Source organism: Camelus ferus, chromosome 3 (genome assembly GCF_009834535.1).
Source record: "Camelus ferus isolate YT-003-E chromosome 3, BCGSAC_Cfer_1.0, whole genome shotgun sequence".
Lineage (NCBI taxonomy): Eukaryota > Metazoa > Chordata > Mammalia > Artiodactyla > Camelidae > Camelus > Camelus ferus.
This window is the reverse complement of record NC_045698.1, coordinates 93,693,752-93,712,135: the sequence shown is the minus strand read 5'-3', so window position 1 is coordinate 93,712,135 and position 18,384 is coordinate 93,693,752. Positions and strand designations below refer to the sequence as shown.

General features: G+C 35.8%; 1 protein-coding gene across 4 annotated transcripts; it reads right to left on the bottom strand.

Annotated features, from left to right (window-relative positions):
• Positions 1-8,364: 8,364 nt before the first annotated feature.
• C3H5orf24 (chromosome 3 C5orf24 homolog) lies at positions 8,365-18,331 on the bottom strand. Of its 4 annotated transcripts, none has more exons than XM_032476778.1 (3): positions 18,048-18,331; positions 15,291-15,446; positions 8,365-12,899 (listed from the first exon to the last, which is right to left on the bottom strand). In XM_032476778.1, exon 3 carries the CDS (start codon positions 12,894-12,896, stop codon positions 12,330-12,332), a length of 567 nt encoding a protein of 188 aa, XP_032332669.1. In that variant the 5' UTR covers positions 12,897-12,899; positions 15,291-15,446; positions 18,048-18,331; the 3' UTR covers positions 8,365-12,329. The 4 variants fall into 4 exon arrangements, with proteins under 4 accessions (XP_032332669.1, XP_032332670.1, XP_006179685.1 ...); XM_032476779.1 differs by having other exon boundaries at positions 15,291-15,397; XM_006179623.3 differs by lacking the exon at positions 15,291-15,446 and having other exon boundaries at positions 8,365-10,762; positions 12,470-12,899; positions 18,048-18,320.
• Between the last annotated feature and the right edge of the window lie 53 nt (positions 18,332-18,384).

Sequence of the window (18,384 nt, the reverse complement as noted above, 5' to 3'; positions counted from 1 at the left end):
GTTCTCAGGCCAGCAAAGCCCAGAAGCCTCCTCCTGAAGTGCCCATTGAGCTGCAGATCTTCGAATCTCCTGCCTTACCCGTGCTAGCCTTCACAGGTTGACAGATAAAGCACAGGATGCCCAGTTAAATTTGAATTTCACATAAGGAGTAATTTTTTACCGTAAGAGGTAGATGGAAATTCAAATTTGACTGAGTGTTATGTAATTTTATTTGCTATATCTGGCAACCCATATCCTGCCTATCTACTCAGGGCAGGAGGTTTTTTTTGTTGGTTTTAACTCATTCACCTGCAGGCCAGTATCTCCTTCCCTAAACCACCCCTAAGGCCATCTCCAGAATTAAAGCTAGGAAGGGGCCTAGAATAGAGAAGACATGGGGATGGGACGGTGTACAACTGAGGAGCGGGGCTCTGCTTTCCCAAGCAGAAGCACAGAAGGGGAGTCTAGGAGAAAATTCTTGGAGGAAATAAAAAGGATGACTTTAGTCAGCAAGTAGGGTATTTTAAGGAAGATGGCCTCCTAAAATTGAACAAATCAAGTTTTGAGCAGCCACCAGGGCTAAATCAGAGAGTGCAGCTTTCAGGGTTATTTTAAGAGGCTGAAAAAACAGAAATAGATTTCAAACATCTTTACAACGAATCATTGGTAAGTATAGCAATGTTAAGAGGAACCTGGGCTTTTTGGCCATGAGGTGAAATCCTGGCTCTGCCATTTTTAATAGTATACGGTTGACAGCAGGTTATCTAACTTTTCTTAAAGTTCAGTTTATTTATCTCTAAAATCAGGGTGAAATTATATATGGATAAAATTATATGTAAAGTGATGAATACAATGCCTGGTGCACATTAAGCACTTCAGAGTAGTAGCCATTATTATCTGGATCATACAATTTCAGTGGAGTAACCATAGTTCCCTTGTGACCATCAAAGAGAGATTGTTAGATCGAAAAGATGCATCATCAATCTACCCCTATGGATAATTTGTATAATCTAAATAGGCTGCCATTGTTTTGCTACAGTAAATTCTCTAGTGGGTGGAGGATCTGAGGCAATGGACAACGTGGCTGAATGAGTCCACAGTTCTAGAGTTGATCACTACAGTCATCATTTGGCTAACAACCTCCCTCATCTATAACAGTGTAATAGCAAACCTTTACTTTTTCACATAACCTTCATACTGTATTTGAAGGTACATGAAAAGCCAATGGGACAGAGGATTACGGGAATTTAGGATTGATGAAAAGGAGGCTGATTCGACTCCTGTGGACACTCCAATGTGGATCCCCCGTGGTTACTTACTCTTTCCTTTTTATCATGTCCTTTTCCTCCCTGTGTTTGTGTTTTGACTGTTTTGTTTCGACAGATGCATTACAGATGGTAGAACTGTTATCTTCTGATAAATACTATATATACACTCTCTAATGACAACTCAATAAATCCAGCCACAAGATAGAAAGCACATTTGACTGCCTTGCCAGTATGGGGCACCTGCACTTATTTTCAGTGAGAAAATTGCTTTCAGATGTAAAACCTTGATTTTATTTTCATTTCTAGGAGGGGAAAAAGTTGACATCCTCTTCCTTTGGCTGTAATGAACTCTATGCACCAACACTACACAGCTTGGGGATTGTTCATACAAGAATCTGATAATAATTGGAGTTGTGCACAGCTACACAGCTGTACTCTGGGTGTTGTTTGCCCCTTTGACAGGTTTGCCTAGATTTTTTTTTAATCTGATGCATGATGAGGGCCTCTTTCTCTCCCTCCCTCCCTCTCATCAACAAACAAGTATTTTTCATTTAGATCACTGTGGCAAAGTGTATTTTCCAAAGATTGCCACACTAACATTCCCCATCCTACATGCTGTTGTGCAAAGTAATTTTGCCATTGCAACATCAGTACATAGAATCTAATTCCCCTCCCTTTAAATCTGGATGGGCCTGTGTTTCACATATAATCAACAGAATGTAGCAGTATATGAAACAATCCTGTATGACTTCTGAGGCTACACAGATTTATCCTTTTTTGCTAGAAGGTTTGCACAGGCGTTCTGAGCCATGAAGTATGTAGATGGACTGTCCTGAGGCTACTACGCTCTGAGGAAGTTCAAACTAGCTTGCATAGAGAACCCCTGACACTACATGAAGATGCCCACCACCAGGAGCTGATCTTAATCCCACTCTGTTCCAACTTTGGCCATCATTGAACTACTTCTGCCTGGGGCCGTAACTAGAAATGTCCAATCTGAGCTCTTTCCAAATTCCTAACCCACAAAAACAGATTTAAAAATTGTTATTTTAACGGAGAAAAAGTCTTTTCAGCAAGTGGTGTTGGGAAAGCTGGACAGCCGCATGCAAATCAATGGAAGTTAGGACACTCCCTCACACCACGCACAAAAATAAACTCAAAATGGCTTAAAGACTTAAACATAAGACAAGATACTATATATTTGTGAAGTATAATGTTTTTACTTAAATGCCTTTTTTCCTCCTAATTCTCCCTGACTCCCCCCACCATCACCCCATGTTATCTACTATTAATAGAGTTTTGCGCATATCCTTTTGGGTATATTGGTAAACAAATTAATATGCAAGTGGTTTTTTGGGGTTCTTACACTAGCTACAAATTTTCTATGCAGTAAACATGGTTTATATATAAATTGTAATTTGTCCAACTACCATTTGTTGAAACAATTCCAGTGAATTGGAACTGCCAGGACTAAGGGTATCCAAAATTTATATTTTGAGTCCAATCTATAGATTTCCCCGTAATTATATAGATGAGTCCTCATCAATCTTTTACAAACATGTGCACGCGCACACACACACACACGTGTGCACACACACATACACGCACACACACACACAGAGTGGAATACTACTCAACCATAAAAAAGAATGAAATAATGCCATTTGCAATAACATGGATGGATGTGGAGGGTATTATGCTAAGTAAAATAAGTCACACAGAGAAAGACAAATATTGTATAAAATCACTTATATGTGGAATCTGAAAAATACACTAGTGAACATAAATAAAAGGAAACAGACTCAGACATAGAAAACAAACTAGCGGTTATCAGTGGGAAGAGGGAAGGAGGGAGGGGTCAGACAGGGGTAGGGGATTGAAAGGTATAAACTATTATGTATAAAATAAGCTACAGAATATATTGTATAACACAGGGAATAAATCCAGTAACTATAAATGGAGTATATCTTTTAAAAACTGTGAATCACTATGCTGTACACCTGTAACATATAATATTGTACATCAACTATATCACAAATTTTTAAAAAAGTAAAACCACCAAAACAGCACATGCAATTCTTAAGAAGGAAGTTAAAATCATTCAGGTGATGGAAGTACTTACAGCCAAGCCTTCCAAGAATAACTGTGCATCAACTGATGTTCCTCTTCTTTCTTTGGTCCATCCACTCCAGATAACCTTCAGAAAATTTGAAGGTTAAAGGAATATCTTGTGATATTGCTTGGTGTTCTGCTGATACAGATACCCAAATCAATGGGCAAGTTTTACAAAATAAAAAATTCAGCATCTGTTTCCATTTTATTAAAATACTTTCATGTTAAAAGGCCTTTTTTAATATAAAACAAAAATTAAAATTATCATACTAAAACATGCCAAGTGATGGATTAAGTATTCTAGTTTGGTTATATATTTTATATAGTTCTTGGGATACTCCTGGCATAGGCATTACACACATTTTTAAAATGAAGAAAATAAAAAGGTAATTTGCCTAAGGTCTCCCATTAAATGGCAGAGCTTGAATTTGAACCCAAAGCTAAACTCTGTCAGTATGCCAAATTGTGCAAATGCATTATTCTCATTTAATTTTCACTACAAACCTATTTCTGACGCTTGGAAAGATTAAGCAACAACTAGAGAAAGATCATAAATTAGTGAATGACTGTGCAGGGACTCAAATCTAGGTCCATTGCTAAATTCAGTGTGTTCTGCTACACACATAGAAATAAAAAGAAAAGTAATATGTATTATAAATATAAAATTAGGAATATGAAGCACATAGATTACTGAATTAGGCAATGAGTGTCCTGTAACAGCCACTGTAGTCAATATGTCTATTCAAAATCAGGGTTCAAACATTTATCAGTAGTCACTGTCTATTTGAAATCTGGGTTCAAACATTTCACAAAGGCTAGATCAACAAAATCTCTAGCTTCATATAAGCAAATTGCAACAAAAATGCTACTTTGGCAAATGCCATAAAAAGAACAAATATTTATCCACATGCTTCTGATCTCATTGGGAAGCTACTGTAGGGGTGCTGTGTCTGGGGTAGAGGGGAGAGAAAAGCTTACAGGATGCATTAGCAGAGCAGGAAACAGGCTACAGGTGAGACATCAGTGTGCAGAGGACTAAATTCTGAAAATAAAAGGAGTATGCTTAGCTATATCTCACGCTTCTATACTCTGCTCAAAGGGATACCCTAGAATCTGAAGTTTACCTGGAACAGAACTCAGACCAGATGATGTACTTCAAACTAGTGTCTTTTTGTTTCCTTTGTTTTCCTTCCTTATCTCACCCATCTTTCTTCAAATATTCTTTGTTTATAAAAATTTTTTAAAAGATAATACTGTCATTCTAAGGATTCTTTCAAACCATTTAAATATTTTGTAAAATGTCAATTGTATAAAATGAAGGCAGTTCTAAAACTCATACACCCTAAAATTCAAGACAGAGCATACTGCTTCCCTAAAGTACCTTACTAAGTCAAAAGACCTTTTTTTGAGTCTGGAACATCTTGTTACACCAAAATACAAGGAAACTGACAAAGAATACTTGGGTTATGCCAAAATGATTGAGGAGCCAAATTAGCTCCTACTAGCCAAAGATGGAACAATTTGAGCATACAAAATAAATAATTTTAATAGAGACACATCATGTATGTTACAATCCATGAGTTCCTATTGATACAAAAAAACTTTTTAACTTAATGGACCAAAATTATTGTCAATGATTCTCAGTTTCTGTTTGAAAGTAGAGAAATCCTGACCATCATGAAAATAATGTAGAATAAACCAATAGATGCAGAAAAAGCATTTTATAAAGTCCCACACCCATTCATCATTAAAAAAACTCTCAAAACACTAGGAACAAAGGGAACTTCCTCAATCTGTTAAAGGGCATTTACCATAAACATACAGCTAACATTATACTTAATGATGAAAGACTTCCCCTTAATATCAGGAAGAAGGCAATGATATCTATTCTATTTCTATTTAACATTGTATTGAAGGGTCTAACCAGTACAATAAATAATAAAAAGAAATTAAAGGTCTATATTTTGGAAAGAAAGAACAACTGTCTGTATTCTCCAATGACATGATCTTGTATGTAGAAAATCCTATGGAAATAATCCAAAAAACTACCTGAACTAATGTGAGTTTTAGCAAGGATGTCAGATACAAGATCTATAGATAAAAATGGACTGTATTTCTATATAGTATCAACAAAGTGAAATAAAGAAAGCAATTCCATTTACATTATTGTCAAAAATAATAATACACTTAGGAATAAATTTAACAAAAAAAGTGCAAGTTTCATACACTGAAAACTATAAAACATCACTAAGGAAAATCAAGGAACACCTAGGCAGATGAGAGATGTACCAAGTTCTTGGATTTGGAATACTGTTACGATAGCACATTTTCCCAAATTAATCTATAGATACAATATAATCCCTAACAAAATCATAGAGATCTGTAGAAACCGACAAACTTATCCTAAAAACTATACGGACCAAACCTATACAAAGACCAAAATAGCCAAAACAATTTTAAGGAAGAAAAATAAAGTAAGAAGACTTATACTACCCAACTTCAAAACTTATAAAACTATAGAAATCAAGACAGTGTAGTATTGGCATAAGTACTAACATATAGATCAATGGGATACACAAGAAAACCCAGAAAAAAGCCTATACAATTATGGTCAATTGGTTTTCAATAAACATGCCAAAATAATTCAATGGAGGGAAGGATAGCCTTTTAAACAAACAATGCTGGGATAATTGGACAGTCATACAAAATACAATAAACTGTATACTTACAATGGGTAAAATTTTTTGATATGTAAGTTACACTTCAATATAGAGACTTAGCAATTAAAGAAAATTTTTATAATTATGGGACAATTAGTTCGATTTTATGTTTGGATACTTGGTGATATATAATAATTATTTTTATGAATAATAATAATATCATGCTTATATGTTTAGAAAGTCATTAGTTATAGATACCTATTGAAATATTTTAGGATGACATGATTGGAGAATTTGTTTCAAAATAATTGAGGGGGGCAGAGAGTAGGTGGGATGTACATGAAAAAAGACAGGCCTTGAATTTTTAATTACTGAAGCATGGTGATGGTCACATGGAAGGTCATTGACTCTATTTTGACTAAATTTTGTATAAATTTTGTTATTTCTAAAATAAAAAAAATTTAAACAGAATTTTTACAAACACTTTTTGTATGTGTGCTCTTTTACAGTCCTACAGTTACTCCAAAAAAATCAGTTTCAGTCATCAGCCATTCTGCACCTGGCATACTGAGGATGCGTAACATTTTGTAGTTATTATTTGTCTCTTTCATGTGACTGAGGGAGCACAATAGCCATATAAGTAGCTCCCATCACGATTTATGAATGATCTCTTACCTGATAAAAAAGAAAAAGCACAATAACCAGTTTTTCTGTTGAAATTCATCTGAAAACAAGCCTAAAGTTTAGGACTAAGCAGGTGGCCTGGAGTTTCCACAGCTCAATGCTAAAATTAATTAGCTAATTTGAGAGATAAAACATGTTAAAATTTTTATTCAGAACAAATAAAAATTGGCATTACATAGCTTAATTTCTACATACTAAGGCATTTGTCTTCCACTGTGAGTTCCTTGAGGGTACGGACTTGAGTCTTATTCAGTATGTGAGCTGCTACACTGTAGAGATGTTCAATAGTTATTAAGATTATTGAATTTATTAGGCCAGTTGAAAACTTGGGGAAATTACTAACTTAAATGTATTTTTTACTTAAAATGTAACAAATTCTTTATGTTCAAGAGTGGTTTCCACGCCTGTTAGAATGCCTATTATCAAAAAAACAAGAAATAACAAGCATTGATGAGGATGTGAAGAAAAGCAAACACTTGTGCACTACCAGTGGGAATGTAAATTGGTGCAGCCACTATGGAAAACAGTATAGAGGTTCCTCAAAAAATTAAAAATAAAATGACTATGTGATCCCACAATTCCACTCTGGGTATTTATTTGAAGAAAACGAAAACATGAACACAAAAAGATATAAGCACTCCCATGTTCATGGCAGCATTATTTACAATAGCCAAGATATGGAAACAACTTGTGTCCATCAACAAAATAGGTAAGAAAATGTGATATATAGACACAGAAATCTTTATCTATATAACACATTTATCTATATATAGAAACATGATTCAGCCATAAAAAAAAAATGAAATCTTGCCGTTTCCAACAACATAGATGAATCCTAAGGGTATTATGCTAAGTGAAATAAGTCAAAGAAAAATACTGTAATGATCTCACGTGTGTAATCTAAAAAACAAAAACAAAAACCAAGCTTACAAATACAGAGAACTGACTGGTGGTTCCAACAGATGGGTGGCAGTGATGGGCACTAAATGGATGAACGGAGTTAAAAGGTACAAACTTCTAGTTACCCTTCTAGGTGAGGGGGGTCAGCAAACTTTTCTGTAAAAGAAAGGAATAATCAGTAAATATTTTAGGTTTTGCAGGCCTTATGTCACAACTACTAATTGTCATTGTAGTGCAAAAGCAGCCAGAGACAATATGTAAACAAATGGGAATGGCTATTCCAATAAAACTTTATTTACAAAAACAGGCACTGGGTCTGTTCTAGGTGATCTGCAGGATTCGGAGAAAATGGAAAAGGTTCAAATAATTAGGGGGAAGTGTTTTTCTTTTTACATCATCAATATTTGAGTTACAAAAAATGCACATGCTGTTCTCCCTCAGGTTAAAAAAATTAGCCATATTTAATGTCTAAATTTTTTAGAGTAAAAGGATCAATCACATTTAAATTTAAGCCTTTAGAACTATTAGCCTGAAGTATCTTAATGTTGGGAAGAAAATGAGATCCATTTATAAGTTAGAAGTTTAAATTATAAATATATAAATAATTACTATTTTGAGAAAAACAAAAAAGTATAGAGAGGCAGATTTCAGAAAGCACAACCCAAGAAAAATACAAGACCCATAAACATGAAAGAGGGTTACCATTCTTAATTACCCTGCTTGGAAAATACTCCGCTAAGAAATAAAGTAGTAAACATAACTGGTTTTAAAGTAATGACTTTATTAATAAATATACATCCATATGATGATATAGATACAAATCATGAACACTACTCCATTCCCATACACATAATTGCACACGAGTAGCTCAAGTTCATGGACATAAAAACATACACAGTATCTATTCAGACTTTTTACAGCAGAGGATAGCGTGCTTGAATCAGTTAATTGGTAATTATTCTCCATAATTATCTGTGGAAAAAGGAAACTGTGAAACTTAAAGAATCAAAGTGATCTGATTACTATAAATCATACATTTGATTTACCATCGGAGTAAATTTTCCAAAAATTAAACACATTTTATGTGAGAACACAGATTTACCTACTTGGGTGGAGGGAAGGGGAAAAAGCAAAGGAAAGATTTAGATACATCCTAGAGTTTAATAGCATATAGTTAAACTATAATAAAAACAAAAACATAACAGCATCAAAATATTTTATGTCCAAAGAAAAAGAAATGTTTTGAACAACTGTTGTGAATTCTTGTAATTTTACTATAAAAGGATCATAAAATTTTACTGCATATATGGACAATGACTGACAGGGTAGCAGTTATTGTCAACATCCCCTGAATTTTTCTTTTAAAGCTTCTTAGAATATAAAAGAAAAGTTGTTTTTTTTTTCTTGAGCTCATACACTGGGTTTTCTTACAATGGATGGATCACTTTTGAACTAATAAACAGATCCAGATAATTATTTTCCCTCCTTAATTCAAAGAAACTCTATTCTTATTTAATGAAAATACACATGTAAATTCACACAAACATGAGTTTGGAATAAATATTACTTGTACTACTTTAACAGATGTTTCTTTTAAAAAGTAAATAAAAAATATAAAGAATCTTTTAGTCTAATTGAAACACTGATTTTTAAAACATCCCCAAATATTAAAAATCGGATACTTATTTTTTCCAATACACTGTGCTAGTATTTTAATATCCAGTGCAAAACTCCAAAGATAGTATCAAAATCATCCCACATTAAAGATTAGTTATGCAAGGATATATCTGCCCCAAAAAAAGAAAAATTCATCTGTATTAGCTCCTAATTTGTTAATAAAAGAAAAATAAATAAGGCATGTTAAAATATTTTTTAAAGAAAAAAAGTAAAGCAAACTTACTTGAATAGCAGATCAATTTCTGACCAACAGTTTTAATACAGAATAGTGAAACCTATTTTGTGAAGAACAGAATGACACAATATAAAATTAGCAATTTACCTTTCAAGGAATAATCATTCAGTGGGAGGAAAAGGCCAGTTTTCCCCTACTGATTATATTAAAGTATAGGCAATTGTTTAACATGCTATTTCAGTGTTTATCATGACAAGAGACAGTGTTACAAAAGATGCACAATGTAGTCTTTAGAGATAAGTAAAAATATTTTATATTTTAAGACTTCATTCATGTTACCACTTAGATATCTGTCTTTCTGTTCAACATGGCACCAATAAACTGTTCACAAGGAGAAAAGGAAGTAGAATCAGGAGATGCTCATCAGCATACAGATATAATATTCCAGGTAACTACTCACATGAACAGGAAATTCACCTTTCTAAATGATGTTATCCATTCACAAAAGTAGTAGCCATTTGCCCCCCTTTTTTCCTGGGACATAGCTCCTGATGTTAATAAACACTGCCATGAACATACTTCCTTTAGCTGATTTCATCATTCTATTAACATGTGCACAAAATTCATTATACAATAATACACCTGCTCTATCTTCTGACACACAGCACAGCACCACTGAGTAGATGTGCTGGAGGAAGTAGAAAGAAAAAAGGGAACGAATGTAGGAAAGGGTAGGGAGAAAGGGCAGAGTATGTGTAAGAAAATCAGGACGAAAATAAACTGACAGGGAAATGTCAAATAGGCATACTATAAAACACAACATGCAACCAATCCTTGACAATGACATACATAATTCTGTGGTAGAACATTTAATTAACCAACTGTTTTCAGCAACTCAAAAGAGGATTTCTAAGCAGCCAACTGCTGAAAATCATCTTGAGAAACAGTAAATGACAGATACATAATAAAAGTGGATAGATGAACATATGAATAAAGATGTAAGCATTTGTGTCAGAAGTTATACTGTTTTGAGTAAATTATTTAAACTTTTATATTTTAAGTTTCTGCAAGAAGAAACTCCTATAGCAATTTAGCTGCCAGCACGTTACAACTGATTACATGTAAGTCATCCAACATTGTTCTCTCTGGTTTGTGCAAAACTAAAATTGTTGAGGTCACTGTCTTAGATGCCAGTGCACACACAGTCCCCACATACAATGCAACACCTCTTACTGTAAAGAGCAGCATAAAGTCCAGCTCATTGTGTCAGGCATCACTGGAACACCTGAAGGCTTGCTGCTTTTTTCCTGATAAAAAAGGTATGAAACATGACATCCATTTGCAATCAGAGTTTGCATTAATTGAGAGCAAGCCCAAATAACACAATATGCGCCCTTTAAAAAATCTAATTATTTTTAAAGTTTTGGGGTCCTTCAAATCTACATTATAATCTCAAAGGCATTTAAGCTTGCAAATACATTGTAACTTTAAAGTTGAGTGGAATTTTTTTCCAAATCCAAGTTTATAATAGTTTATTTTATTTAGAACAAATTCAGAATAAATAAAATGTATATTAACAAAGAATATTACTTTCGGAAAGGAAGAAAAGAGATTTCCCTCTGTCCCTACTATATATACCTACCCAATACGTTTTTTTCCTTGCTATCTACCTTGCTTCTAAAGCAAACACTGTTGGAAAAAAAATTTTATTTTGGATGAAGTGGTCTCACTAGAGCCACAATGAGATTTTTAATTAAACTAACCAACATTTTTTTTATATGTTTCATGCATAGATGGATTCCTATATATTTCTTAATATTTGGGTTCTTACAGTCAGAAAATTACATTTTGTTTATACCAGTTTTACAGTCTACCATTCAATTTGTGCCCTTTGGTAGGTATAAACCTGAAACCACAGTAAGTGCTAATGCAATGGCACAACTCAGAAAAAACTAAAACAGTTCTTAATAAACGAACAACATTAGTGTTTTAAGTATAATGCTTTAAAACTAAGTATATGACAGGCAAAACATAATAACTATAGCTACATGCAGACCTTAAGAATGTTTCTTTTTCTATTATATTAAATATGCTATTCTCAGAATGCATTGTATTTCACCAAAAATGTAATGTGCAGTTTTTATTAAAAAGTTTAATTTTTTTCGTGAATACGAATTGTTTGTAGTGTTTGGTATATGCTCTCAGGCAATTAAAAAATACACAACCTATCATGGATGAAAGGCAAACACTAAAGAATTCTTAAAGAATAATGGTTAAATCAACTAATGCCATGTAGATCAATAAATAAGAAGCTGCTTTAACCTAGAACATTAAGAATAAGATTTTTAACTTATGAAGTCCATATAAATGCCAAAGTATACAAATATCTGTGTCTTGTCTCATGAACACATAAATGTCATAAAAACTCACAGCCATTACCTCAAGTAATCCTGAATCATTACGTTGCTTTGTTTCGTCAGTTAAAAATATCTTAGATATTTTTATCATAATGTATGCTTACTTCACAAACTAACAGGTATAATGGTTTCAGTTGTTTAGCACATAAAGCATCCATTTAGAATGACCCAAAAGTAGTAGTGAAATATGAGATACAACCATAACTCTAAAGGAAAAGCAAAAATGATTTAAACAGGTGTTACATTTGAACCTATGTATAAATACAATGCCACTGCTTATGCCCTGAGTGCATCTGTCAGCATATGGCAGTTTCCGAGCAGAAGCAGGAAAAAAAACAAAAGGGAAAACAAATTTGGAAAGCCCAGGCTGCAAAATCATGTATGTCAAAATAAAACCAGAAGCTTTGGGATTATTCAAAATCTTCTTTCTAAACCTGGCCCTCTTTTCCTGCCTCGTTCACTCATTGGGTGGCTTGATCTCGCTGCTGGTTTCCTCTACCCCATGAACTGCTCTACCATGCATCATAGGGTAAGGAAAAGCAGCGGTGCCACAGCCATAACCAAGATCGGCAAGACGGGATAGAGCTTTAATGCTACCTGGAGGTCTCCCTGGGCTGACTTTGTATCCCGCGGCTTTAGTTGTACCCAAAGGTCTGCCTGGACTTGTCTTAAATCCAGCTGCTTTGGTGGTTCCCAGGGGTCTGCCTGTGCTGGTCCGGTAGCCCGCTGATTTGGTGGTTCCAGAAGGTCGGCCACGCTTACCGGATCGGTTGAGATTTTTCTTTTTCTTTAGTTCATCTTTTATCTCTATGCTTCTGCCACTGGTAGTCTGCAAGTGTGTTTCATTTAATGGGTCTTGCCTCTGACAAGCCATTGGTTTGTGGCTGACTGTGTGGCTATATTTGTTTTGCTGAGAGGAATATATGTCAAACTGATCAGCGGCTCTCATGGCATCTTCATTGAGGCAGGAAGGCTTGCCAGGCCCACAGAAAGCTGGATTACTGCTGGCAACAGGATGCATCATCTTCTACCAAAAATGAAAGACAAATATGCATAAATACACATATACAAATATATATCTGTATGACAGCATTTAATGGGAAAATAGTCTGTCTTCCAACAACTATGCCGGCTATCTAAAATTAGCTGGCAGGCAGGACTCCAGACCACTTATAAACAAACACACATCAGCAGATTGAAAGATACTTGTTTTTCTCAATTTAATCACTGGGAGGCACAAACGCCATACAAGATAACTCAACTATAGTATGAATTTACTAATATGTTCTTTGCTTAGGAACTGGAAAGTGTATAAGTAGAAAATAAATCTGTCATACTTTGTAGGCTCTTTTCTTCTAAATTAGTAAATCTTAAAAAGATAGTAACAAAGATAACTCTTATTAACATGATTTTTTTTTTCAGTTGCCTAACATTCTTAGAATGTCTCCTTTTGGCTTTTTATTATATTTCCCACATGTATACTTTTGATCTGGCCAGTTTCCACAAGGTGGACACTTCCTCATAATTATCATAATTGTGTTATTTATACAGAATCTTGAGTGTATGTTTCACTTAAAAGATGGAATGTGCCAAGCAAAGAACATGATCTCTTGGCCAAAGGTACTGACTCCCTTCAAACTAATATATCCAAACAGAAGGCAGTACCAATATACAGGATAAACAGAGGTTTCCATTAGCTAATGTGAGTGAACATTTATAGAAACAACTGAGACTTATACAACAAAATATAATAATAAAATAAAATTTATATTTTGCAAGTATAGTTATCAAAGGCAAAAAGTTGAACGTACAACACTGCTTTTCCCCTTAATCATAAATATGGTGTGGATCTTTTTCCCTGAAAAGAGCCCAGTGACTTACTAACACTCCAAAGTCTGTTTTGTCTGTGAAGAATCCCTGTGAATTCTCTATTACATAAAGGATGTATTATAACCACCACCATAACAAGCCAACTCTAAATAGCCATATCGTTTAGACACACAGAAAATGAGTTTATACAGACTACAGTATTATATTTCAATGAGGTTAAAAAAAAAACAAAAAACAAAGATACGGGTTTCAATTCAGATTCAGAAAGAGTCACAAATGTATATTTAGGTCTAGCCCCAAGTTGTTAGATGTTTGCCTGCACCTTTCATAAATGTAAAATTGCACCAAAACCTCGGTTATGAAAATAGTTACAGAAGCTAAGAATAGATAATTAATGTGAGCCAAAACCACTGTAAATTTATTTCAGTTTATAAAGGCAAAAGGAAATGGGAATCAAGTCAAAGAACTGAATTCAGTTAAATTACTAAATATTTGCTGAGAATCAACAGAGATAGAGTAGGGCCATTAGCCAGCTAGCTTATTTTTTTGTTTTTCTTTTTTTCATTTTTAAAATTTTCTTTTTAAATTTTATCTATGTATGGATGTGTGTATATTTTATTCTTTTTGGCATGTTTTATTCTTTTTGGTCATCTAGCTTAAAATCTTAACTGTGAAGAAAAAACATTTACAATGAGAAGCTACTTGTTTTTTTGTTGGGGAGGGAGGTAATTAGGTTAAGTTATTTATTTATTTTAGAGGAGGTACTGGGGATTGAACACTAGTGTACACTAAGCACGTACTCCAGCACTTGAGCCCTCCCCTGGAGAAGTTACTTGTTTATGGCAGAAGCCCTATAGACTTGAAAACATAAAACAAGACTGAACTAAACACAAATATTAAAAGGAGTAAATTCTTCACTCATTCCCCAAGGATATAATGAGAACTAGATTATTAATTATCACTTCATTTACTCAAAGTCTAATTTCAGATGAAAAATAGGAAGAGATCATCAAGATGTGTTCCAAATGAAGTAGTATTAAGCAGAAAGTTACCAGCTTTTCAGTATTTTTTACATGCCAGGCAATAATTAGCTTGGCACTTTGCACACCATCTGATTTAATCATCACTATAACCCAACTCTATAAGGAACATACTATTAACTTTTTCATAGAAACTGAGGCAGGAACTTTAAGCAACTTGCCAGGTTCACACATTAGGAAATTGTAAAGTCAAATACAAACACAGATAATCTGAATTCAGAACCAACAATTTCAGTATAATGTAAAACTATACAGTTTCTCAATAGTAGCACTATCATTTGGGTCAGACTCTTTGTTGGCGGGGGTGGTGGGGGAGTTTGACTTGTGCATTTCAAGATGCTTAGGAGCAATCCCTGTCCTCTACCCACTCCACCCTCCAGATGTCAGTAGCCATACCCTGCTCTTTCCCCTTCCAAATTGTGACAACCAAAATATTTTCCAGATATTGCTAAATATTCCCTGGTGGGCAAAATCTACCACTTATCATGAGTACTAAAATAAAAACACAAGACCCAATTTAAAACATTCCCATTAAAGTTTTTATTTACCTCTTTAGCTCCAAACTCTCCAAATACTCAGAATATATACTCTCAGCTTACATTATGTCAGGCTTTCCATAAAGTAGATAACTTCTTGAAATATCCACAAAACCTTTCTGTTGATAAAATCGACAACATTGAAGGCAAATGGATTTGTTTTCCAAACTGAAAGAAAGCCAACATTGGGATTTGTGAAGGGACCAATCACATTCCTCTCCTCTTCAAGTTATAAACTGACTGAGAAGTACAGTAAGAATTAAGTAGGAATCAGAATACTAGTTTATTGCCAATGAAGTTGGACCACAAGCAAATACGAAGACTCAGACCTTTAAGCAGATTTTAAGAGAAAAAAAGACCCCCTTTTCAGTTTTATTATTCAGAAATCACCCTGCTGGAAAGCTCTAGTAAAAAGAAGTACAAAGATACAAGCTCTCTTCCACAGGTAGCAAGCACTACCAGTAAAGGGGGAAAATGTTTCTTCCTATAATCTGCTTCATTGCCTTATAGTTCATGCCTTTTAAGTTCCTATCACTAACTTACCAAAACCTTCACTCCGTACCTTACTTCCTTTAAATTCATTTTCTCTTAATATATCAGAATATTCACCACCTATTAGCACTCAGGATATATACTCTCAGCTTAACATTATGTCAGGCTTTCAGAAGCAACATTCTGCCATATATTCTTTATTCAGATACCAACAACACTGAAGAAAAACAGACCATTTAAAAAGTAGACCTTCAATTAAAAAGAAAATTCACCCATCTTCAATTCCTTTCATCTTCTCCAGGTATTTATGCATTTGGTTCATATTATGTTAATTTATTTCTGACATAGCTCACATTTATTGAGGGCCAACTCCATGCAAAACATTATTCTAAGCACCAGGACACAAAACAGGAGTAAAGCTGTATATCTCAGGGAAGAGAAGATGTTGACTTAAAGAACGTTTTTAAAGGGCAAGTCTTCTATATGTTCTGTATTTTCCTTCCCTGCTACTGCCAAGAAATCAGTACAGTATTCTGCTTACTCAGTAACCGACAAATAAGTAGACAAGAAATTTACTATTACTGTTACCCATGTAAATAGTTAACTAAAAGAAGAAACAGCTAAAACCAATGCTTTTTTACTTTCAGATTTCAACTTTTTAACATGGGAGTCAGCACCCATGTTAGATCCTTATGAGCACAACCATTATACTTATACACACGTGTACGTGTGCAGAATTTATATGTCTGCATGCACATTGTGCATATACAAGCATTAATCCTACACTTAATAATGCCTCCCTACTCCCACCGCAGGGCTGGCCAGCTAACTGTTCTTTCTTGAAAGACTCTTCCCATTCTATAATACCGAGTTCACTGAAAGCATGCAGGTCACGTATCTTAACAGTATCAGAATGAATATTACATTTCTAGGAAGTCTTGGACTGAATGAAATCCCATCTAGAAAGTTTGGACTGAATGAAATCCCAGAGTACAGAACAGACTGTGTAGACTAGCAAAAGTTAGTTACTTTTTATTTTTATGGGGGTTTTTTGGGGGGGGATATTTATTTATTTTGATGGAGGTACTGGGGATTGAGCCCAGGACCTCATGCATGCTAAGCATGCACTCTACCACTGAGCTATAGCCTCCCCCACCTAATTACCTTTTAAACTATTTCACTGAACGTAAGGGAGTCAACTAGGGGTTTCCATATATTTTAACTATGACTAAATTAGAATTCTTAAAGCATATGCTATAATTTGCCATACCTGAAGCTGTTTTACTGGGTGTTTAAACCGTTCTTTACGTAATAATTCCTTTCCCTTCTCTTGAATGTGGCAGTCATTATTGCCAACATAAAGAACTATAACGATTTCTAGTAAATTCACAAAGTATTCATGAAGCTTTTTAAACATGGAGAAAACCTTCCTTTAAAAAAATTCAAGTTTCGTACTCTTCCAAAGAACAAGTAACACATAATTTTCAGAGATTTATTTCAGGTCATTTGGCTTGTAACGATTATAGAGAATCATATACGATTTTATAATTCTGAATGAAAGTCCATTTGTGATCCATCTCAATCACTCAGCCTATTCAGCAAAAGCGAAAACAAATGCCAGTAGCCTTGCATCCGGCCCCACCACGGAAAGTTTTGATACTAGGAAAGAACATAAATAACGGCCTTCTTTGTCTTCTTTCTACTCCTTAATTGTGCCCATGGCACAGTTTCCCGGTGCCAAAATCCTTTCTTAACATGAGGCATTTAGAAATGTATTACCTGTTGGCCCGAAAGCGATTATTAACATACTAGTAATAACAACTTTGTGGAAGATACACACCCACACTAGAGAAAGGGTTGTGTACCCCCGATAACCGAAACTGATAGCCCGCTGTCCGTGCACTACGAGTCCTGCAGGCTGCAGAAGTCCACAGGCCACTCCATGTAGACGTCCATCTCGAAGGCGGCAGGCTTTTATTTACAGTGGTGAGGGGAGGACTGCGGATTGTGACCTCTCGAAGAGAAGAAAGGGTGATCCCCTCCCCCGCCGCAGGAGGAATTTCCCCCCAGTAACAGCTCCAAACCTGGGGAAGAGCAGGCTACGTCCGAGGCCTCGCTCCGGGCTAGGCCAGAGCCCCTCCCCAGGCACGGGTCGGAGACCTCTCCTCACCGGCGGGCTAGGCCCCCGTTCTCGCCCACTCCTTGCCTACTCCACAAGCGCCCGCCCCCCGGACTCTGCTCCCGGCCAGTCTGACAAACCCCCGCGCGCCCACCTACCTCAGCCGCTAGTAGCCCGGCCCCTCAGCGCGCCCAAGGGTTGCCCATCGGCTGGGAACCTCACGCTAGTGCCTCTCCCTTCCCAGCCCGGCGCCTCTGCACCGCGCGGAGAGCCCAAGACGGAGGGGCAGGAAGCGAGGGTGGCGGCGGCTAGGCGGACACTGGCTCCTAGCTCCGACAGCGGCCACCGCGCAGGGTCCTGACCCGGACGCAGAAGCAAGAGGCCGCCACAGCCCCGTACTGCGAGGAGCGGCGTGCGCGAGCTCGCGAGGACCGCGCACGCAGACGCAGACGCAGACGCACATCGCGAGAACCAATCTCCCGCCGCCGACCAGCT